This window comes from Schistocerca gregaria, chromosome 4 (assembly GCF_023897955.1).
Source record: "Schistocerca gregaria isolate iqSchGreg1 chromosome 4, iqSchGreg1.2, whole genome shotgun sequence".
NCBI lineage: Eukaryota > Metazoa > Arthropoda > Insecta > Orthoptera > Acrididae > Schistocerca > Schistocerca gregaria.
The window spans coordinates 586,043,864-586,067,788 of record NC_064923.1 but is presented as its reverse complement, the minus strand read 5'-3'; the positions used below and the strand labels follow the sequence as shown (position 1 = coordinate 586,067,788).

Genomic DNA, 23,925 nt, shown 5'->3' with positions numbered 1-23,925 from the left:
ATAGCAAAGGAGGTTATTTTGAATAAAGTATTGTTTAACAGTTTCAAATAACAGATGTGTACTTATAGGAACCAAATTTTGATTCCATACTTCTACACTTGGCACATTGCCTGACAAAAAAAGTGAAGAACCCAGAATCAGAAGACAGAAAAAAAATGAAAATTCACAAGTTGAGAGACTATGTCATGTTATTCCAGTGACTGCAAAACTGAGTCCAATTTATAAAGAATTTGGCACCGTGAGCCCACCGATCCATATGCTGTTGCAGCCCTCTGGCCTGGATGCATTCACTGTTTTGGTTGGTAACAAGCCAGCCCTCAACTGTTGTGACCGATTCATTATATCCTGGCTTTAGGGCAGAGTTGACATTTGAACTGGTCCCACATGTCTTTCATCAAGGACAGATCTGGGGATTTTGCTTGCCATCAGTGCACTTCATTATACTGTCCCATGAGAGGTAACACTTGAGGATGTCTGTGGTGTACTGTGCTGCTGTCAAACTTCCCTCATTCATCACCACCTGTGACTTCATGTCATACCTGATGACTCCCAACATCATAACATCTGCATCTGCATCTCTCCAAAACATTACAAGAATGGGACCTCTCCCAAGATTGCCACCATCCTCACTGATGATAATAATTCAGGGTAGCAGGAACCATGATTCTTTGGTATACACAATGCTACACTATTTATCAGCAGTCCCATACTCCCTGCAACACCACTCTAAATGAGGTCATTTATGGCCTGGTTTTAGTGGCAGCCATTTCAGCTGTTGATAGCCTCCAACTAATGGTGCAGAATGACACATAATGTTGCAGGCACAGGTGTGAAGGAGATACAGATGCTCAGTCCACAATACAGTGATACTCCCTTGTGGTGGTCAGAAGCTGTTGACCTTGACGACAAGTATGCCTGCTCTCAAATTCTCATCCAGTCCGACATCAGGCTACTGACACACATGAATGCACCAAAAACCTGGAAATTGCACAATCTGACCACCCAGCCAAATGAAAACACAAAATGATACCCCATATAATTCTCCTTCAGACAAGTACCTAGCATCTCCCTGATCTTCACAGTTATCACTCAACACCTGACTCTGTTAACACTTCCAATATACCCTTGCCTGTTACAGGGATTTACAGTCCTAATCATTTACGTACCCACCAATTGTGTGTATGTGTATGGAGTTGTACTGACATCCAGCCACATTTTCTGGGTGTTTCACTTCTTTGTGGGAGAGTGTACTGGTATCTTCATGTGTGGTGGTTTTCATAGCATTGTTTGCTAAATGGAGGCCAAATAAAGTTTTTACTTCATCACAAGTCATAGTATTGAATCACCTGATGTTTGTTTGCATTTTGTTTTTATGAAGATCATATTTATTTGAAGTTTCAGTAATAAGTTCGTATAATTCATCTGGTATGTACCACATGACACACTTGTCAGGGGCAATATCAGAGGTTTCCTGCTGAGTTGTATGCTGTATCTGAAGAAGTAATAGGGAAGTGGTGTTGCCTGGCTTTTTTCTGTAAACTGATATTCTGTGCCAAGATTTACACTCTTACTTCATGTCATCATGTTCAATTTTTGTCGTGTCTGGATAATTCTTCAACACACATGACACAAACCTAAAGTGGCTCTTATAGTCTCAGTGTTCTCTATTTCATCTTAATCATTTGACAGATAATTCTAGTAGCTTCAGTATCATGTCTGCATTGCTAGGATCACTTCTGTGAGGGGAAGGTCCTATAGTGTGAATGAATTATGATAAAATTTAGTCTTCTTTCAAGAAATTTTATAGAAAATTGCATTGTAACTACAATCAAGCTATAGATAACTTGAATTATTGCCAAGTATAATGCTGCCCAAATAATATTACATCACCTGACAACCACTATACAGTATGTTGTGCACATAATTCAGGTACACTATCCAATGAAATACATTAGACAACTGTCCAAGTGAAATATGTTTACCTACTCACAAAGAGCTCTTCTTGTGGGGCATCTGCAACTGTACGAGTCCATTTTCAAAAGTGAAGAAACCACTGGACAGTTGGATAATTCACAATGTTTTATTGTGTACACAATGATTTCAGAACACTTAGAAGTGCCATCCTCTTGTGTAAAAAAAATAGAATAACTTAATCATCTGAAGTCATCCTCACCCAAATATCATCATGAAACTAAAGGCTCCTTGTGAAAGGAGTAAAAATTAACTTTAAGTTGTAACCTTCCCCTTACTAATGGGCCTATCCTGCTTGCAATATAAAATATGACCATGAATCGCGTGTATGCATAATGGATTTTTACTAATTGGATAAGGCTATCTCTCCTGAAGAAGTAATACTATAAGTAGGAGGAAAGTGTACAACTGACCTTCTGATAGAAAAGTCTACTAAAAAAAGTCTAGGTTTGCCACAATTCCGACAAACTACTTTTGATGAATTGTTCCTCAGGCATTCTTCTCTACTACCTTCCTCCTCCTCCTCCTCCTCCTCCTCCTTCTCCTCCTCCTCCTCCTACTCACACTTCCTGCTCCTCCTGTCTCCCATCTAAATCTCTACTCTCCCAATCTCTTACTCTTACAAATCGGTTATCCCTGATCATATCCAAAAATTCCACAGCCTGGCTCTCCAGAACTACCTTGTCTAATTGAGCCAACATCTTGCACACCTGACAAGATACTGTGGTTCTGCAACTTTGTGAACAGAGTATCAATGATTGTTTGCCGAGCCTCTCTCTGATGAACGCTCTGATTACCTTCACTACCAAAATTACTCATTTTCTCATTTTGGGTCTGAAGCCATTCATTAGTAGTGTTGCTATAGGTTTCTAAACATTGTTCCTGTTTCTTGTCCATATCCACTAGGTCACTCATTCTGTCGGCACAGTGATCCAAATGGGCCTGAAATCTTCGAACTCAATTGAGAGTAAAATTATCCTCACATTCCAAGACCTCTAATATTTCTTTAAATGTGGCACAAATTGAGACAACAGTCAGACGTAGCTCACTGAGCTCAGTAATCTGTTGAACAACCTGCAAATAACTATTGTTGCATACTTGTTCCATAGCTCCTGGACAGTACATTTAGGATCTACCTGTCTCCTTCATAATTCATGCATTAGTTCCCCTCTTCTCAGGAAAGTTGGATCCCTTACATTGCTAGGTGTACTCAAAAATGCCTCAGGCATAAAGTGCTCAGGTTCTTCAAAGACAATGAATTTTCTTGGCTGTGCCCAGGCAAAAATCATTACATAGGAGTAAGAGTGGATGGTGAAAAGTTCATAAGCAGAAATGGCTCCTACTATGTAACATGAAAGAAATGTTCATAGCTTACTGTAAGCATATGGCAGTGAATCGGGCTTCTCAAAATTTTGTTAACTCAGTCCAAAGTGATGTATTTCATGCACTTGAAACAATCTTGCAGATGGTTAAGTGATCATTTTGATGGATTTTGCCAAAAACTACCCATTTGTCATTCAAGATGCTGTTCAGGGGTTTCAATGGGAAACCAGCCAAACACATTACATCCCCTTATGATTTACTTTGGTGGTAATACTCTACAGAATATCAGTGTCTGTATTATTAGTGCCTCCATCATGATGGCACTGCAGCTCATGCATTGATAATGTAGCCGATTAAATATTTGAGGATAAAAATAAGAGAAATCAAGTGCATTCACTACTTTAGTGATGGATATGCTGCCCATTACAAATTTTTTATCAATTTATGTCTACATGAAAAGGACTTGATATCTCTGCTGAGTGAAATTTCTTTGGAATCAGCTGTGGAAATTCTCCTTGTGATGGAACTGGAGGAACAGCTAAAAAGGCAGCACATGTTAGCTCACAGAGACTTTTAGATAACCAAATATTCATGCCTTATGATAAGTTCTCCAATGAAAATATTGCAGACAGCATCTTCTTTATGTTACACTTAAAGAAACTGAACAAATTTTGAAACTTCCTGGCAGATTAGAATTGTGTGCCCGACCGAGACTCGAACTCGGGACCTTTGCCTTTCGCGGGCAAGTGCTCTACCAACTGAGCTACCGAAGCACGACTCATGCGTGCTACTCACAGCTTTACTTCTGCCAGTATCTGTCTCCTACCTTACAAACTTTACAGAAGCTCTCCTGTGAACCTTGCAGAACTAGCACTCCTGAAAGAAAGGATATTGTGGAGACATGGCTTAACCACAGCCTGGGGGTGTGCTGGTTCTGCAAGGTTCGCAGGAGAGCTTCTGTAAAGTTTGAAAGGTAGGAGATGGATACTGGCAGAAGTAAAGCTGTGAGTACCGGGCGTGAGTCGTGCTTCGGTAGCTCAATTGGTAGAGCACTTGCCCGCGAAAGGCAAAGGTCCCGAGTTCGAGTCTCGGTCGGGCACACAGTTTTAATCTGCCAGGAAGTTTCATATCAGTGCACACTTCGCTGCAGAGTGAAAATCTCATTCTGGAAACATCCCCCAGGCTGTGGCTAAGCCATGTCTCCACAATATCCTTTCTTTCAGGAGTGCTAGTTCTGCAAGGTTTGCAGGAGAGCTTCTGTAAAGTTTGGAAGGTAGGAGACAGATACTGGCAGAAGTAAAGCTGTGAGTACTGGGTGTGAGTCGTGCTTCGGTAGCTCAGTTGGTAGAGCACTTGCCCGCGAAAGGCAAAGGTCCCGAGTTCGAGTCTCGGTTGGGCACACAGTTTTAATCTGCCAGGAAGTTTCATATCAGCACACACTCCGCTGCAGAGTGAAAATCTCATTCTGGAAACATCCCCCAGGCTGTGGCTAAGCCATGTCTCCACAATATCCTTTCTTTCAGGAGTGCTAGTTCTGCAAGGTTCGCAGGAGAGCTTCTGTAAAGTTTGGAAGGTAGGAGACGGGTACTGACAGAAGTAAAGCTGTGAGTACCGGGCGTGAGTCGTGCTTCGGTAGCTCAGTTGGTAGAGCACTTGCCCGTGAAAGGCAAAGGTCCTGAGTTCGAGTCTCGGTCGGGCACACAGTTTTAATCTGCCAGGAAGTTTCATATCAGTGCACACTCCGCTGCAGAGCGAAAATCTCATTCTGTGAACAAATTTTGTTTGATCAGGAAGGAAGGTTTGCTAGAGGCCATGCAATTTCTGGGACAAGAGAAAATCATCAGTTCAAGCTCATTGGTTTAACCAAAAACAGAGTAAGCAGCATTTCCAAGGATGCTGTAGCATTCACAGTTAAAGCATTTCAAACAGATGAAATATTCCAGCTGTTTCAACTACAATGTTTCAATGTGGGCAATATGTAGTTTGTGTGTATAAAAATGCTTGGTGGGTGAGAAATGTGTGTGAAGTTTCATAAGAACAAAATGATAGCTCAGTTAGCATTATGCATGCTCATGGTTGTGGTGTTCCAATGTTATTGATTAGTAATGTAACATTTACTCAGGATCTATGATTGCCTTTTACTGATTTGCTCACCAGATCATTTCTTCACATTTACCAATATCTCTAGGTTGGACTTTGTGTCTCAAAGTGCTGAACTTATTGCTGGAAGTAAAGAATACAATCCACTATTCAAATTCTTTAAATAAATATGACATAATGTGATATATATTGCACTCTCCTTTTACAATGACAGTTCATAACGTGCTTGTTACTTGGAATGCCACAAATACATCAGTTAGGACAATGTCAGTAGACTGACAGTTTTGGCTAGCAGGATCAAATTGAATCTGATAGATAAGTTTTGGTCTTGTTCCTCTGACTTCACTGGAATTGCCACTGTCATTCTTCTTCTGTGGCATGCACCACATCTCCAAGGTAGGACATGGAATAAACTGCCCAAACAGTAGTTACTGCGAAACATAGTGACATTGCTATCATCATCCAGCTTGCAGATGTAATGCATCTCTTAACTCCAGAATACATACACATAAATAAAACAAACTTGCTATCACTATACCATATTACACTTGTTACTTAAGTAAAACTTTTATGGTGGCCATGACCATTCATCAGTTCAGTTGATGCAGTGCAATACATCACTTCACCGAGTGATACATTACACTACATGGTCCTGCCCATTGCTTGAGTTGGCCATCTAGTAAAGATACTTGCTGGTTTCCTGAACTATGGAAATTTAAAATCATTAAAGCACTATCAACAACATCAGGAAGGCAATATATTTACTTAGAATTTGGAAGCAGTATCAGCAGTTTATTCAGTCTGAAGTGGAAAAGAATTATTCCTGTTGTAGAGTTTGACATTCTAGCTTTGTAGAGCTTCATTTGTTTTATTGCTGATTAATGCTTGAAGTTAATTTGTACATAACTACATTTTTATTTTTATGGGCACAAAAGCAGTATTCACTGATTTTTACTTTCTGTTTACTAACTAATGTCACATTCCAGCATATAGAACATGTATGAAAGGTAATAACTTTCAAACATGTTTTCAGTTATAAATGGGCATTGCCCAAAAGTTGAACTATATACCTACTAAAGCTTAACGAATACCCTTTCTAGACACAGCAAGATAAAAAAGATAAAGAATATACCCTAACATACGGGCCCTCCAAAACTACCCAAAATTTGGCAACTGAAAATTTTCTGTCAAATTTTGCAGGAGGATACATTTTGATATAGGACATAGGCTGTTGTACAAAGACCTCAAGAAGACAACACAACTGCGTATCATATTACTAATTCTTGGCTGAATCCATCCCGAAAATTACGATTTATGGCTGATCACAGATGTGCTCTCCAAGTTGCACAATGAATTTTCTTCCACCTTTGAAGGATTACAGCTGTCATCAAATGTATTTGACAGTCCAATAAGCAATATATTCTTATCAGACACAAAAAGTTATTTAAGTATGCAGAAATGTGGGCTTTCATAATAGTTATTTTAAGTTGGTACTTAGCCATGCAAATAGCTGGTGCAAATTTGGGACCCCTATCTAAACTTTGTACATGTGTATCCAATACTTTGTTGAACCTGCTCAAAAACTTTCATTGGGTTGTGAATGGTCAGGCAGAAATCATGTCAGGCTGGACCACTTGCCATAAAATGACCAAAAGCTGTATAGCCAGAATAACTTTTTTTCTAAGAAAGTCTTTAAAACAGATGCACTGTGCCACTACATTATATCAGCTGAAGAAATAGTGAATGTGTGCTCAGCAGGCACAATCCATTGGCACAGAGAGAGAGAAAGAGAGAGCATGCTTTATTTGAATCACAAACTGTTTGTAACAAGAATGAGATTTTCACTCTGCAGCGGAGTGTGCGCTGATATGAAACTTCCTGGCAGATTAAAACTGTGTGCCTGACTGAGACTCGAAGTCAGGACCTTTGCATTTCATGGGCAAGTGCTCTACCATCTGAGCTACTGAAGCATGACTCACGCCTGGTCCTCACAGCTTTACTTCTGCCAGTATCTCGTCCCCTACTTTACAAACTTTACAGAAGCTCTCCTGCGAGTCAAGCTTCAGTAGCTCAGATGGTGGAGCGCTTGCCCGTGAAAGGCAAAGGTCCCAAGTTCGGGCACACTGTTTGTGACAAGTAAAACACGTAAGTTTCCTGCGCACAGTGATGATCAACACACATAATTTGATTACAAGTTCCATGATTCTATTTTTGTTTGCCTTGTGATCATTAATTACAGGGAAGCATTAAGTTATATAGTACTCCCTAGTAAACAAATATGTACAATGAGACTGTGAAAATTGTTTTGAGATGTCCAAAATCTGTAGTTGTGGTGAAAGGTGAAAACTGTTCTGAAAGACTGATAGCTTCAGGTGTCCAGTCATCTCCCCATTCAGACCTGTGAGAGAAAAATGTTGCCTTCATAAAAACACGTGCATGTTATTCATGCAACTCTGCATACATAGTGCAGAGGATGGTACATAGTTTAGCATCATCACAGATTTGGACACTAATATTGAGATGAAAGGAACTGCTATGGCCATCCAAAGTTGCAGAGTTTCACAGCTGCATCTGTTAGCAACACTGTCTAGCTGCAGAGTGAATGATGTGGCATGTGCTTTCCTCGGGCAGTTGTGTTGATGTATCCAAATCCTTCTGGTCAGTGTATTACTGTTTGCTAGCAGTGCCATGCTTGGTCTCACATTTTTCTCTCTGTTTGCTATTCAGGTTTTGCTCAAACACAGTTGGTGATCCTGGGTTTCACATTTGAATACCTCTAGGTTTGTCCTTCCAGACATGTGTATGATTAACCATTGTCTGCTTGGTCCTGTGGCCACTAGTCATTTATCAGAGAAACTGCCTAGTGGCACTCCCCTCACCTAAGTAGTGCATTACATAGGTGGCAATGAGGCTGTCTCTCATGGGCTAAATATCTCATCACAAAATACCAATAATTTCTGGGAACTTTGGCAGTGTCAAATAATGCAGAAGGAACATATATAGTGCAGCAGGAGCAGATGCAGGAGATGATCAAACATTGTGGAGCTGATCTGAAACTTGAGCAGTCTGTGGGTTGAACAACTGTGGGGCAGTCTTCACCCTGGTTAATGTTCAGTCTTATGCAGCCCGGAGAGTGGATAGCATGGCGTAACCCGCAAATGGAAATTTTAATGAACAAACTTCAGTGTCTCGTACACAGATTCTTAAATTGTAGATGTCTAGTATGGAGATTTGGAATAGTCTGACCTCACCTTAAGCACAATCATTATTACTGCCAACCTGTTTGAGATGTCAGAAGCAGCTCAAAATGCACTTTCCAATAGTTGGCACATAGTTCAGCTCTCTGCCATGTGCTGAAATTTCCTGAGCTGGTACTCAAGATGTGCATCCTGTGCAAAGAAATGTTTCTTGCTTCTAAGCAGATTTCAATGGATGTAGTAAGAAAGTGCTACCTAGTCAGGTATCTTGATGTAGATCAAGGAATGTTCCCCCTCTGCATTGTATTCATCCCCACTGATGCTTACTTAAGCCATTGTCCAGACTGTGGGACATGCCACAAGAGTCAGCAGTGCTGCATCTTTTTGATACATATTATGCCTGTCGCAATCAAGGTGACAGGGCAGTAAAACAGTACTGTGTACTGATGCACCAGTGTTCACCAGTAACTGTGGGCAGCAGAACATGACCAAGCATCAACGTTCACTTTAAGTGCAGTCCTGGCAGAACTCGTTCACGTGCCTAATAAATTCCTGGTTGAGTTGTGCATCGGTGGTATTTATACTTAATTCCACATGGACACTGAGGCAGTAATTTGTCTGATTAATGAAGAATCCTAGCAGTATTTAGGATCCCCTCTCTGCAGGGACTGTAGTGGCAGGTTGTTTTATAAAATTGTCTATTGGCTTAAGAACTGTCTCAGGGTCTTTGGTTGACATATGTTTGATGATTTTTCTGATGTTTTGCCAGCACAGCTGTAAGTTTCACCCTACATTGCTGATAGTGGACTGGAGTCAAACTCACAGCTGCAGCTTATATATATGGCACACCAATGTCCAAGAGCTTTTCTGTGGCCATTATCACAGAGGTTCTCCTCTTGCTACCTGCAATCATAATTCACTGCAACATGGGAATCCAGGATCCATCCAACTTGAGGTTTCTTCTTCTCTGTTGAAACTGTCGTCATGTTTGTGTATATATTTATCTTCCCTGAACAAGCTGGTGTGACAACTCGTTTCTACACCAAGAAGTTCCATGTTCACAAATTACACTATGTGGTTGGCCGTCCACAGTGTTTGCTCTGCCACGGATGATTTTTCGTCCTGGTCCAACCAGCAGTGCGACTCATGTTCAGTGATCCTATTGTTGACCAATCATCCAGTTATACCAACATAGACTTTTCTGCCTATACATGGTATGGAGTATATTCCTGACATTGCAAGTGGGTTTCTTTTCTCCTTTGCTGATCTAAGACACTCTTTGATCTTCGTGGATAAGGGAAATGTGACCATCACAATGAAAACTGAAGATTACAAGCAGAAGATCCAGGACCTATTAGATTCAATGTGCACCAAAAACTAAGTGGAGATCTGATGTAGCGGATCACACAGAATAAGAATAAGTTAACCAAGGCGTCATCTCTCTCAGTAGACAATAAGAGGAACCTCCAGAACACAGAAGCACTACCACCTCGGCTGTATGGATTACCAAAGATCCATAAGAATAATGTTCCATTAAGACTGACTGTTAGTGCTCCTGGTTCACCAATGTATAAACCTGCAAAACACTTGGCCTCTTTGCTCCAGCTGCATGTGTGAGAGACTGATATATACATAAAGGACTCGGGACACTTCATTGAGTCAGCTTTGATGTTGCTTGTTTACCGATGTGCCACTCTGTTGTTCTGTGGAGTATATTGGATCCATTTTCCAGCAATACATTACCTAGCTCTTTCAAGCATGTATCACCATGCCACTATTACCAACTGTGGCAGCAGTTGATGACTGAACCAGCACAGGTTTGGCAACTCATGGAATTTGAGTGACTTCCTGTGATGTTACAATCACTGACAGTCTAAGTGCCTCAGCAACAACTCCAGCCTCAACTGAACTAGACGGAAAATGAATAAGATGCCAAAGAAATGGAAACTTTGAAAATTAAAATGTTGTTGGAGCCACTGCCAGAGGACAATGCTCCCCATTGCCACAGTAGCTAAAACACAGGTCTGGTCACTTCCAACCACATTAAAGTGGAGAGGAATTTAGTATCTTCACTGAATTTTGACACTGACGTACAGATAGATATACCAGCATTGGCTCTTCAGAGATTTATGATGTCATGGTCATTCACAGGTCTGTTGGTAAGACTTTCTGGTAGCATAGACCACTAGGAAAGTGTGGGTGCATTCATCAGCCAGTTGTGTTGATGTATCCAAAGTTTTTTGGTTGCTGACATTACTATGTACACAGTAGGATGCTTGTACTCAGTTATTTCTCTTGGTTTGCTATTTGTTTGTACACTGTTAATGATTCTGAGCTTCATGTTTGAATTCCTTTTTGTTTTTTCTTTTTTTATTTGTGTATAGATTAGATTAGATTAGATTAGATTAATACTTGTTCCATAGATCATGAATACGACACTTCGTAATGATGTGGAACGTGTCAGGTTAATAAAAGATGTCTGTACAAGAAATTACATTACACAAAATATTGCATGACACTAATGATTAAGTTTTTTTTTTTACTTAGTTTATATGTAAAAATTCAGCCAATGAGTAGAAGGAGTTGTCATCTAGAAATTCTTTTAATTTATTTTTAAATGTTAGTTGGCTATCGGTCAGGCTTTTGATGCTGTTTGGTAGGTGCCCAAAGACTTTTGTGGCAGCATAATTTTCTGTGCCAAAGTCAGATTTAACCCTGCATAGTGAAGATCATCCTTTCTCCTGGTGTTATAGGTATGCACACTGCTATTACTTTTGAATTGGGTTGGATTATTATCAACAAATTTCATAAGGGAATATATATACTGTGAGGTTACTGTGAGGATCCCTAGATCCTTAAATAGATGTCTGCAGGATGACCGTGGGTGGGCTCCAGCAATTATTCTGATTACACGTTTTTGTGCAATGAATACTTTTCTACTCAACGATGGATTACCCCAGAATATGATGCCATACGAAAGCAGTGAATGAAAGTAGGCATAGTAAGCTAATTTACTGAGATTCTTATCACCAAAATTTGCAATAACCCTAATAGCATACGTAGCTGAACTCAGACATTTCAGCAGACCATCAATGTGTTGCTTCCAGTTTAACCTCTCATCAATGGACACACCTAAAAATTTTGAAAATTCTACCTTAGCTACAGACTTCTGTTCAAATTCTATATTTATTACTGGAGTTGTGCCATTTACTGTACGGAACTGTATATACTGTGTTTTATCAAAATTTAAAGAGTGTCCGTTTGCTGAGAACCACTTAATAATTTTGTGAAAAACATCATTTACAATTACATCACTTAGTTCTTGGTTTTTGGATGTTATTACTATACTTGTATCATCAGCAAAAAGAACTAACTTTGCATCTTCATCAATGTGGAATGGTAAGTCATTAATGTATATCAAGAACAGTAAAGGACCTAAGACCGAACCCTGTGGGACCCCGTGCTTGATAGCACCCCAGTTTGAGGAATCAGCTGTTGTTTTAACATTACACGAATCACTTATTTCAACTTTCTGCATTCTTCCAGTTAAGTATGAATTAAACCATTTGTGTACTGCCCCACTCAAACCATAATGATTTAGCTTATCTAAAAGAATTCCATGATTTACACAATCAAAGGCCTTTGAGAGATCACAAAAAATACCAATGGGTGATGTCCGGTTATTCAGAGCATTTAATATTTGATCAGTGAAAGCATATATAGCATTTTCTGTTGAAAAGCCTTTCTGAAAACCAAACTGACATTTTGTTAGTACTTTATTTTTACAAATATGGGAGGCTACTCTTGAATACATTACTTTCTCAAAAATTTTTGATAGAGCTGTCAGAAGAGAGATTGGGCAGTAGTTGTTGACATCCGACGTATCCCCCTTTTTATGCAATGGTTTTACAATGGCATATTTCAGTCTATCAGGGAAAACACCCTGCTCCAAAGAGCTATTACATACGTGGCTGAGAATCCTACTTATCTGTGGGGAACAAGCTTTAAGTACTTGGCTGGAAATGCCATCAATTCCGTAAGAGCTTTTACTTTTCAGTGAGTTTATTATTTTACTGATTTCAGAGGGAGAGGTTGGTGGAATTACAGTTGTTTCAAACTGCGCAGGTATGGCCTCTTCTATTAATAGCCTTGCCTCTTCTAGTGAAATCTAGATCCTATTTTCTCCACAACATTTAAAAAATGATTATTCAAAATATTTTCAATTTCTGATTGTTTGTTTGTGCACTTGTCATTCAGTTTTATTGCACTAAAGTCTTCCTGTGCTCTTGGTTGCCCTGTTTCCCTTTCAATAATATTCCAAATTGCTTTAATTTTATTATCAGAGTTACTGATCTCAGACATGATACACATGCTTCTGGACTTTTTAATAACTTTTCTTAGTACCGCTCAATAGTTTTTATAATATTGAACAATTTCGGGGTCAGTACTCCCTCTTGCTGTTAGATACAGTTCTCTTTTACGGTTGCAAGATATTCTTATTCCTTTAGTTAGCCAAGGTTTTTTATATGTTTTCTTGGAATTATGTTTAACTATTTTCTTGGGAAAACAATTTTCAAATACCCTTAAAAATGTATTGTGAAATAAGTTATATTTCAAGTTTGCATTGGGTTCCTTATACACTTCATCCCAGTCTAGCTGCTGTAGGCTTTCCCTAAAGTTTGCAATATTTATATTGTTAATTGAACGCACTGCTTTGAAAGTCTGATTTATTATACTGCATGGAGCTATGTCATGTACTGTAACAAGCTGTGCACTATGATCTGAAAGACCATTCTCAACAGGATAAGCATTTATGTCCTTAAACTTATCTTGGTCTATAAAAAAGTTATCTATCAATGTACTGCTGTTCTTTGTTATCCGAGTAGGAAAATCAATGACGGAGCTCAAATTGAAAGAACTGAGTAATACTAAAAGGTCATTCTTCCTATTACACTCTTTCAGGGAATCAACATTGAAATCCCCACAAATGATAATTTGCTTCCCCCTGTCTGACAGATAGCACAACAAAGCATCCAAGTTTTCTAGAAATAGCTGGAAATTCCCTGAGGGGGACCTATACACTGTTACAATTATGAAAGTGCCATCATTTAGTTTAAGTTCAGTGGCACATCCTTCCATATGTTGCTCTACACAAAATTTTTTAGTTTCTAAATTTTTTGCACTGTGGAAGCTTTTGACATATATGGCAACTCCTCCTCTCATCATATTATCTCTACTTACATGTGCAGCTAATTTGTACCCATTGATGCTAACCTTTTGCATATCAGTGACAATGTGATGCTCAGACAGGCATAGTATATCTATTACATTCTTGGTTTCTATATCTTCTAAACAAAGCAGAAGCTCATCAATTTTATACTTCAATCCCCCAATATTTTGATGAAATATACTAACAGTATTTTTCACTTTACTTTTGTGAGTATCTTGAACTTTTTTAACATCTTTAGTACTTTTATTCTTCAATCCCCCAATATTTTGATGAAATATACTAACATTATTTTTCACTTTACTTTTGTGAGTATCTTGAACTTTTTTAACATCTTTAGTACTTGCCTGGCTGAGTTTCCCACTGGACACTGATCTTACACTAAAAAAGAGTTTCCACCATGAGATGTAGTTCCTCCCCCCTTTAAATTTCCTGCTATCAGCCCAGCCAGTTTACCCTTCCCTTTCCTGTTGAGGTGTAGGCCATGTCTAGTATAGTCCCACCTACAGAGTGAATCAACAGGAACCACACCAATGTGTGACCCTGCACCAGATCCAAGTAGCCGTTCCAACTCCAAATTAACTCTCCTGACAGAAGAGGTCAAATGAGGTCGGTCGTGGCGCTCCAGAACCGACACAAACCCAACATTGGTATGATTCGATGCCGATGCAATCTTTGCCAGGTCACACTTTATGCAGTACCCCGGATCTCTGTCAATACTGTTGCCCGGCCCACCCACAATAACCACGGTGTCTTCCTTAGTAAAACCTTTACATAGTGAACCTAAATCCTCTGTAACCTGCCCAAGTTCAGCACTAGGTTTGAAAAAACTTGTGACCTGGTAATCCAACCCTAATTCATCCTGCAGAAGTTGGCCCACACCCCTAGCATGCGAACTACCTAGCAACAAGACTTTCTTTCTCTTTGCAGACTTCCCTACATTCTTAATCAATTTGCTGCTGAAAGCTTGTTGAGCCCTGTCTACATCTACTTCTGTGAGAGGCTCATCAGTTTCTGACTGAGGCAACAGGTCAAACCTATTTTGTACATTAATAACAAAGCTGTCAGAAGAATTTCTTGGCCTGTTCCTCATGCCTGTTGCCACTTCCCACCCCTGTTTACCCTTCTCCCCCCTTAACCTGCCCAGTTCTCACCTAGCCTCATCTAACTCAGCCTGAAGGGCAGCAATTTTCCCCTCCTGTTCCACAATCTTCCTATCTCTACTGCATAGCCTACAGAACCACTGATGAGTCTCGCTCATTTTCCCAATTCCCACGCCACTACAGTCGCCCCAATGAAAAAAGTTACTACATCCATCACACCAGACCCCGGAGCTAACGATCCTACGGCACGTCAGGCACTTTACACTCATGGTACAAATCGATTTTAGTGACAGAAAGACAATTAAGTTACCGGAAAACAATGAAAATACGTGTGCGAAAAATTAGGCCTACTCGCGACTATGTAAACAGTGGTTCAGAAGTTTTTTACTGGAAATTACTTAAGAGATGAGGATACTCTACAGATATAAAGGGGCAGCAAACGTATTTAGCACACTAAACTATCAGTAAATGCACTTAAGATTGCGGTATGAAGTTTAATCTGAAAACTCAAAAGTTCGGCCTGGCCGCGATATGTAAACAAAACGAACTTTACGTGATTACTGTGAAAATACGCGAGTAAGACAAAAACCTTTAATGGTATGCTTGCAGAGCACTATAATTAACGTAATAAATTAGTTTAAAGTGTTAAAAACAGTTTATTACTACTTAAATTACTTATCCTGTACAAGAGCTGTGACTCAGACGTCCATGTAGCAGGCGCTGCCATCCACTCAATTGTTTCAGCCACTTGCAGTTTTCTAGTGAAAGTGCCTAGTGGCACTCACCACATATGGATACCACATTGGGAAACATAATGTGTCTGTATCATTGTATCCCCTTCCTGTTCTTTTCACTGTTGGTTCTTGGAGGAAGAGATTGTCAGTACCCTTTGGCATAGTCCAGAATTTATCTAATAATCCGGTTGTGAGAAGGTTTTTTAAGAAACTTCTTAGGTGCATGAATTCCCTATAATCCTTCCAATAAATCAGATTGCCATTTGCCTTCCCAGTGGCTGGACCTGTGTTCATTAAATAATAATAATAATAATAGTAATAATAGCTTTATTCAACATCAAATGGTACACTGCACATGTACAAAGAAACAGTAGTGATTAAAGTTATTTGTACAATACACAAGACACATTCTTCTGAATACGTCATTAATTTACAACAAAATTACAATAAGATGTTTACTGATTTCTATTCACATAATTTCACAGAGCATTTGTTGTTCTTCATACAAGTATCGTACTCTTATAATGTGTAGAAAGGTTGTTTTGTTAAAAATTTCTTAAGCTGATGTTTCAGTTTAACTGTAGGAAGAGCCATGACTGCACTAGGCAGTGCATTAGCTAATTTTATACCTGCATACTGAGGCCACTTTTTGTAAAGTGCTGTTCTGTGGCAGCCAATGTAAAATCTTTCTTTATTTCTAGTATTGTACTGGTGGAAATCTGAATAAGTGTTTGGGTGCAGTCTTTTCACAAGCAGTATGGCTTTTAGAATGTATGTGTTTATAACAGTTAACACCTCTGTTTTTGGAAACAAGTTGCGACAAGATTCCCTATATTTTGCTCCACAGGTTATTCTCACACCCCTTTTTTGAAGAATGAGTAGCTTATCTAGATTAGCTTTGGTTGTTGCCTCCCCCCAAATTTTAATACTGTAGTTCAACTGAGAGGATAAAAGAGCATGGTATGCAGTCTTTAGGACTATGGTGTTTCTACAGAACTTGCTAATAGTACTGATTGCAAATATATTTTTTGACAACTTAGTTGCTAGGGAGTCAATATGTGTTTCCCATTTCAGGTTGATCTGGATTGTTATGCCAAGGAATTTTACACTAGACTCTTTCTTTTCCAATTCGTTGCCCATGTATAATTTAATTTCATTATTCAAACTACTTTTGTTAAACTCCATCAAACATGCTTTACTGGTGCTTACATTTAAGTGAATTTCATTAAAAAACTGAACATTTTCTTTTGTCACATTATTACCCTCGGCCTCTAGTTCGTTACATGATTCCTTTTTACATACAATGGACGTGTCATCGGCATACAAAACAATTTTGTAATTTATAGTACAGTATTTAATATCATTTAAATAGATCAAGAACAGAAGGGGGCTCAACAACGAGCCCTGGGGCACACCATATTTTATGCAAGTGATCTTTGACTTGTAGAAACCACTTTCTGTTTTAAGTATAACAAATTGTTTTCTATATTAAAAACAAAGATTCCAAGACTTACCAAGCGGGAAAGCGCCGGCAGACAGGCACATGAACAAAACACACAAACACACACACAGAATTACGAGCTTCCGCAACTGGCAGTTGCTTCGTCAGGAAAGAGGGAAGGAGAGGGAAAAATGAAAGGATGTGGGTTTTAAGGGAGAGGGTAAGGAGTCATTCCAATCCCGGGAGCGGAAAGACTTCCCTTAGGGGAAAAAAAGGACAGGTGTACACTCGCACACACACACACACATATCCATCCGCACATACACAGACACAAGCAGACATATTTAAAGGCAAAGAGTTAAGGGCAGAGATGTCAGTCGAGGCGGAAGTACAGAGGCAAAGAAGTTGTTGAAAGACAGGTGAGGTATGAGCGGCGGCAACTTGAAATTAGCGGAGGTTGAGGCCTGGCGGATATCGAGAAGAGAGGATATACTGAAGGGCGAGTTCCCATCTCTGGAGTTCGGATAGGTTGGTGTTGGTGGGAAGTATCCAGATAACTCGGACGGTGTAACACTGTGCCAAGATGTGCTGGCCGTGCATCAAGGCATGTTTAGCCACAGGGTGATCCTCATTACCAACAAACATTGTCTGCCTGTGTCCATTCATGCGAATGGACAGTTTGTTGCTGGTCATTCCCACATAGAAAGCATCACAGTGCAGGCAGGTCAGTTGGTAAATCACGTGGGTGCTTTCACATGTGGCTCTCCCTTTGATCGTGTACACCTTCCGGGTTACAGGACTGGAGTAGGTGGTGGTGGGAGGGTGCATAGGACAGGTTTTACACCGGGGGCGGTTGCAAGGGTAGGAGCCAGAGGGTAGGGGAGGTGGTTTGGGGATTTCATAGGGATGAACCAAGAGGTTACGAAGGTTAGGTGGACGGCGGAAAGACACTCTTGGTGGAGTGGGGAGGATTTCATGAAGGATGGATCTCATTTCGGGGCAGGATTTTAGGAAGTCGTATCCCTGCTGGAGAGCCACATTCAAGGTCTGATCCAGTCCCGGGAAGTATTCTGTTACAAGTGGGGCACTTTTGGGGTTCTTCTGTGAGAGGTTCTGGGTTTGAGGGGATGAGGAAGTGGCTCTGGTTATCTGCTTCTGTACCAGGTTGGGAGGGTAGTTGCAGGATGCGAAAGCTGTTTTCAGGTTGTTGGTGTAATGGTCGAGGGATTCAGGACTGGAGCAGATTCGTTTGCCACGAAGGCCTAGGCTGTAGGGAAGGGACCGTTTGATATGGAATGGGTGGCAGCTGTCATAATGGAGGTACTGTTGCTTGTTGGTGGGTTTGATGTGGACGGATGTGTGCAGCTGGCCATTGGACAGATGGAGGTCAACATCTAGGAAAGTGGCATGGGATTTGGAGTAGGACTAGGTGAATCTGATGGAACCAAAGGAGTTGAGGTTGGAGAGGAAATTCTGGAGTTGTTCTTCACTGTGAGTCCAGATCATGAAGATGTCATCAATAAATCTGTACCAAACTTTGGGTTGGCAGGCTTGGGTAACCAAGAAGGCTTCCTCTAAGCGACCTCTCACAGAAGAACCCCAAAAGTGCCCCACTTGTAACAGAATACTTCCCGGGACTGGATCAGACCTTGAATGTGGCTCTCCAGCAGGGATACGACTTCCTAAAATCCTGCCCCGAAATGAGATCCATCCTTCATGAAATCCTCCCCACTCCACCAAGAGTGTCTTTCCGCCGTCCACCTAACCTTCGTAACCTCTTGGTTCATCCCTATGAAATCCCCAAACCACCTCCCCTACCCTCTGGCTCCTACCCTTGCAACCGCCCCCGGTGTAAAACCTGTCCTATGCACCCTCCCACCACCACCGACTCCAGTCCTGTAACCCGGAAGGTCACCTCTCACAGAAGAACCCCAAAAGTGCCCCACTTGTAACAGAATACTTCCCGGGACTGGATCAGACCTTGAATGTGGCTCTCCAGCAGGTATACGACTTCCTAAAATCCTGCCCCGAAATGAGATCCATCCTTCATGAAATCCTCCCCACTCCACCAAGAGTGTCTTTCCGCCGTCCACCTAACCTTCGTAACCTCTTGGTTCATCCCTATGAAATCCCCAAACCACCTCCCCTACCCTCTGGCTGTTACCCTTGCAACCGCCCCCGGTGTAAAACCTGTCCTATGCACCCTCCCACCACCACCTACTCCAGTCCTGTAACCCGGAAGGTCACCTCTCACAGAAGAACCCCAAAAGTGCCCCACTTGTAACAGAATACTTCCCGGGACTGGATCAGGCCTTGAATGTGGCTCTCCAGCAGGGATACGACTTCCTAAAATCCTGCCCCGAAATGAGATCCATCCTTCATGAAATCCTCCCCACTCCACCAAGAGTGTCTTTCCGCCGTCCACCTAACCTTCGTAACCTCTTGGTTCATCCCTATGAAATCCCCAAACCACCTCCCCTACCCTCTGGCTCCTACCCTTGCAACCGCCCCCGGTGTAAAACCTGTCCTATGCACCCTCCCACCACCACCTACTCCAGTCCTGTAACCCGGAAGGTGTACACGATCAAAGGGAGAGCCACATGTGAAAGCACCCACGTGATTTACCAACTGACCTGCCTGCACTGTGATGCTTTCTATGTGGGAATGACCAGCAACAAACTGTCCATTCGCATGAATGGACACAGGCAGACAATGTTTGTTGGTAATGAGGATCACCCTGTGGCTAAACATGCCTTGATGCACGGCCAGCACATCTTGGCACAGTGTTACACCGTCCGAGTTATCTGGATACTTCCCACCAACACCAACCTATCCGAACTCCGGAGATGGGAACTCGCCCTTCAGTATATCCTCTCTTCTCGATATCCGCCAGGCCTCAACCTCCGCTAATTTCAAGTTGCCGCCGCTCATACCTCACCTGTCTTTCAACAACTTCTTTGCCTCTGTACTTCCGCCTCGACTGACATCTCTGCCCTTAACTCTTTGCCTTTAAATATGTCTGCTTGTGTCTGTGTATGTGCGGATGGATATGTGTGTGTGTGTGCGAGTGTACACCTGTCCTTTTCTTCCCCTAAGGGAAGTCTTTCCGCTCCCGGGATTGGAATGACTCCTTACCCTCTCCCTTAAAACCCACATCCTTTCATTTTTCCCTCTCCTTCCCTCTTTCCTGACGAAGCAACTGCCAGTTGCGAAAGCTCGTAATTCTGTGTGTGTGTTTGTGTGTTTTGTTCATGTGCCTGTCTGCCGGCACTTTCCCGCTTGGTAAGTCTTGGAATCTTTGTTTTTAATATATTTTTCCCATGTGGAAGTTTCTTTCTATTTTATTTAAATTGTTTTCTATTGTTCATATAACACTTTATTAGGTCATAAGCAGCGCCTCTAATGCCCATGTTCCATAACTTGTCTAATAGGATGTCAATGTTCACACAGTCAAAGGTTTTTTCCAGGTCTAGGTATACACCTGCCACATGTTCCTTGCTTTCTATACCCCCTAACACCTCTTCAATTAGTTGAGCAGCTGCAGTGCTAGTTGATTTACCTTTTAGGAATCCATTTTGATTTTCGAACATCAAGTTGTGTTTGTTAAGAAAGTTTATAATCCTGTTGTATATAACTTTCTCAACTATTTTGGAAAAGACAGGAAGGATTGAGACTGGTCTGTAGTTTTCTGTTTTGTTGTTGTCACCATTTTAGTCTGTCTGGAAAGGTGCCTGATTCTATTATATTGTTGACTGCTGCAGACAGAAGTACAGAGACATTTTGGCAAACATTAGTATTTAGGCCATCATGCCCAGCTGAATTAGAGGGTTTTAGAGAGCTAATGATGCCCATTATTTCTGCAGAGTTTGTGGGTGCTAGATATATACTATGGTCACATGTATTACCTTTAAAGCTGTAGTGCACATTTTTATGTTTGTCATTTATGGCTTCCCCTATGGAAGAAAAATATTCATTAAAAATATTTGCAATTTCCAGTTGGTCTTTTATGAGCATTCCACATGAAATAATAATGCACAATAACTTGTAGATGCTTGCGTATTGTGACTGATCACTAATTGTTCATTGAAATGTTATTAATACAGATACATTCATTTATTTATGTGCATTACATTACTTTTGGCACTGAGGGTAAACTAACAGTCTTCGCATCAACTAATAGTATTCGCATCAGGCAGTGATCATCTGAATGTGTCGCTGCAGTTTGTAATAAGTTGCAAAAGGTGCCACCAGGCTAACAGAAATATATAAATTATCTGCAAGATGATTTATATATATTGTGAACAGTAGTGCCAGTGGTGGCCTCATTAGACTATCTTGATCATAACAGATGTTACTTTTGCTTCTGACTGTCTTTCCTCTTAAGAACAACATCCTCATGTATGTTTGTGTTGATCTAATCATGTATCTGCTCAAATATTTTGCACACACATACACAGTTCCACCACATATTCCCTGCAGACCCATAAGAGCCATGCATTCACTGTGCATTTGCTCTAACATGAAATTTAGCACCTCCAAATGCAAATTAATTTCCAGTTCATCACATAATTCAAACCACTGTGCAGACATGATATTAAATTTTTTCCAGAAAAGAATCCTTAATGTCAAGCACAGACTGACTGCAAACCTTTTGATTATTCTACTGCCTGCCAAACTGAGTTACCAAATTAGACCTTTTTCCTAAGAACTAATAAGGCACTGATTTACCATAGAAGTTAATGATCCATTATATTTGCCACACAAACTATAAATTGTTGTGAGATAAGGTCAAAAATATAGAAGTTAAAAACTGTTGTCTCCTGTTTATGTACAAATAAAATGAGAAATGTATTTGTGATTAGTGAGCAGTTTTATTACACATTCTTCTTTGCTCTTTTTGTAGCATTTAAAAAGTCTGATGCAGTTCTAACTTTATTATTTTAGTCATAGCTGTAATTTTTCAGCAATTATAGCATAAATTTCTGCACAGAATTCAGTTGTCAGTTGCAAATAACAAATGACTGCATTCTACTCTGAAATTCCATCTTTGTAAAAATGTGGAAAACTTTATTTTTGTTTTCCAGGATGCTGCTAAAGTCAGATCAATTTCCTTCAAAGCTGCTGATCTTGAAGAACACTGATTTTGATAACTTCCAGAATGGACATCATATATTCATATTTCGCATGAAAACAGATGAAATATTTAAATCAGGGTCCATTCCTAAAGCTGATGAAAGGCAGGTATAAACAAATGGCATGATGTGGCCAATCTGCAGTTAAGTCTAAAGTACAAAAAAATCCATGTACTGTGAAGAAGCATGGATTAATTTATAAAAAAAATTAAAAGCATTTTGTAACTATTTTTTATATATTATAAAAAATGTAAATAGATTAATGTAAAAGGTAGAAAAAATAATAAAGGAAGAATTAAATTAATATGTATTTACAAACATTTTAATGAAATAAATTTCCTTGTTGCTTCCATTCAGTGTTTTTTGTATGTAATTTGTTTCACAAAATAAAGAGTGAGAACTCTTCCATCAAAACATCTGCAAGCAAGTGTTAATCCTACACATTCACTGAAAACTAATATCTTATTTACAATATATGCAGTGTGTACTGTCAAATTTTACACACAATTATACATTAAAATTGGTACACAATGAAGAAGACCTGCTACAGACGCGAATTTAACCGACAGGAAGAATATACTGTGATATGCAAATGATTAGCCTTTCAGAGCATTCACACAAGGCTGGCTCCGGTGGTTACACCTACAATGTGCTGACATGAGGAAAGTTTCCAACCGATTTCTCATACACAAACAGCAGTTGACAGGCGCTGCCTGGTGAAACGTTGTTGTGATGCCCCGTGTAAGGGGGAGAAATGCGTACCATCACGTTTCTGACTTTGATAAAGGTCAGATTGCAGCCTATCATGATTGCAGTTTATCGTATCGTGACATTGCTGCTCATGTTGGTCGAGATCCAATATGGAATCATTCAATTCAGGAGGGTAATACGGAATGCTGTGCTGGATCCCAACGGCCTCGTATCACTAGCAGTCGAGATGACAGGCATCTTATCTGCAAGGCTGTAATGGATTGTGCAGCCACACCTTGATCCCTGAGTCAACAGATGGGGATGTTTGCAAGACAACAACCATCTGCACGAACAGTTCGACAATGTTTGCAGCAGCATGGACTATCAGCTCGGAGATCATGGCTGCGGTTACCCTTTACACTGTATCACAGACAGGAGCGTCTGCGATGGTATACTCAACAACGAACCTGGGTGCATGAATGGCAAAACGTCATTTTTTCGGATGAATCGAGGTTCTGTTTACAGTATCAACATGGTTGCATCTGTGTTTGGCGACATCACGGTGAACACACATTGGAAGCGCCTATACATCATCGCCATACTGGTATATCACCTGGCATCATGGTATCAGGTGCCATTGGTGAAAATGTAATCACATGTCAGTTCTAGTATAATATATTTGTCCAATGAATACCCGTTTATCATCTGCATTTCTTCTTGGTGTAGCAATTTTAAGGGCCAGTAGTGTAGGTTTACACTTGCCCTGTTCTGTACTATACTTTGTACATCAAGAGAAAAGATCTGACAGCTGGCAGCACCATTGCCACTATTCGAAACAGATGGGCAGTGAGCCAGTGGCGGGGGCAGCAGGGTGACAGACCTTCCCATCCCACCCTTCAGCACACGGCAACACTCGACTCCTTCAGAACCTAACAATGCCAGGTCATTCATTGTAGCATTCTTGTAGTGGCAGCATTCTGCTGACCGATGTGTTCTTTGATGGAATG

At 40.5% G+C, this 23,925-nt stretch overlaps 1 protein-coding gene and 1 non-coding gene across 3 annotated transcripts in view; one reads left to right on the top strand and one right to left on the bottom strand.

Annotated features, from left to right (window-relative positions):
• Positions 1–22,532, top strand: part of LOC126267478 (cystatin-like) — a 138,725-nt gene extending 116,193 nt beyond the window's left edge. For both annotated transcript variants that reach the window (XM_049972761.1, XM_049972762.1), the window contains one exon: positions 22,181–22,532. In XM_049972761.1, coding sequence (XP_049828718.1) covers positions 22,181–22,237 — 57 coding nt within the window. In that variant the 3' untranslated portion in view covers positions 22,238–22,532. The remainder of the gene's footprint in view (positions 1–22,180) is intronic.
• Trnas-cga (transfer RNA serine (anticodon CGA)) lies at positions 3,994–4,068 on the bottom strand. Its single transcript has one exon. It is a non-coding gene; the product is annotated as a tRNA-Ser (tRNA).
• Positions 22,533–23,925: the final 1,393 nt, after the last annotated feature.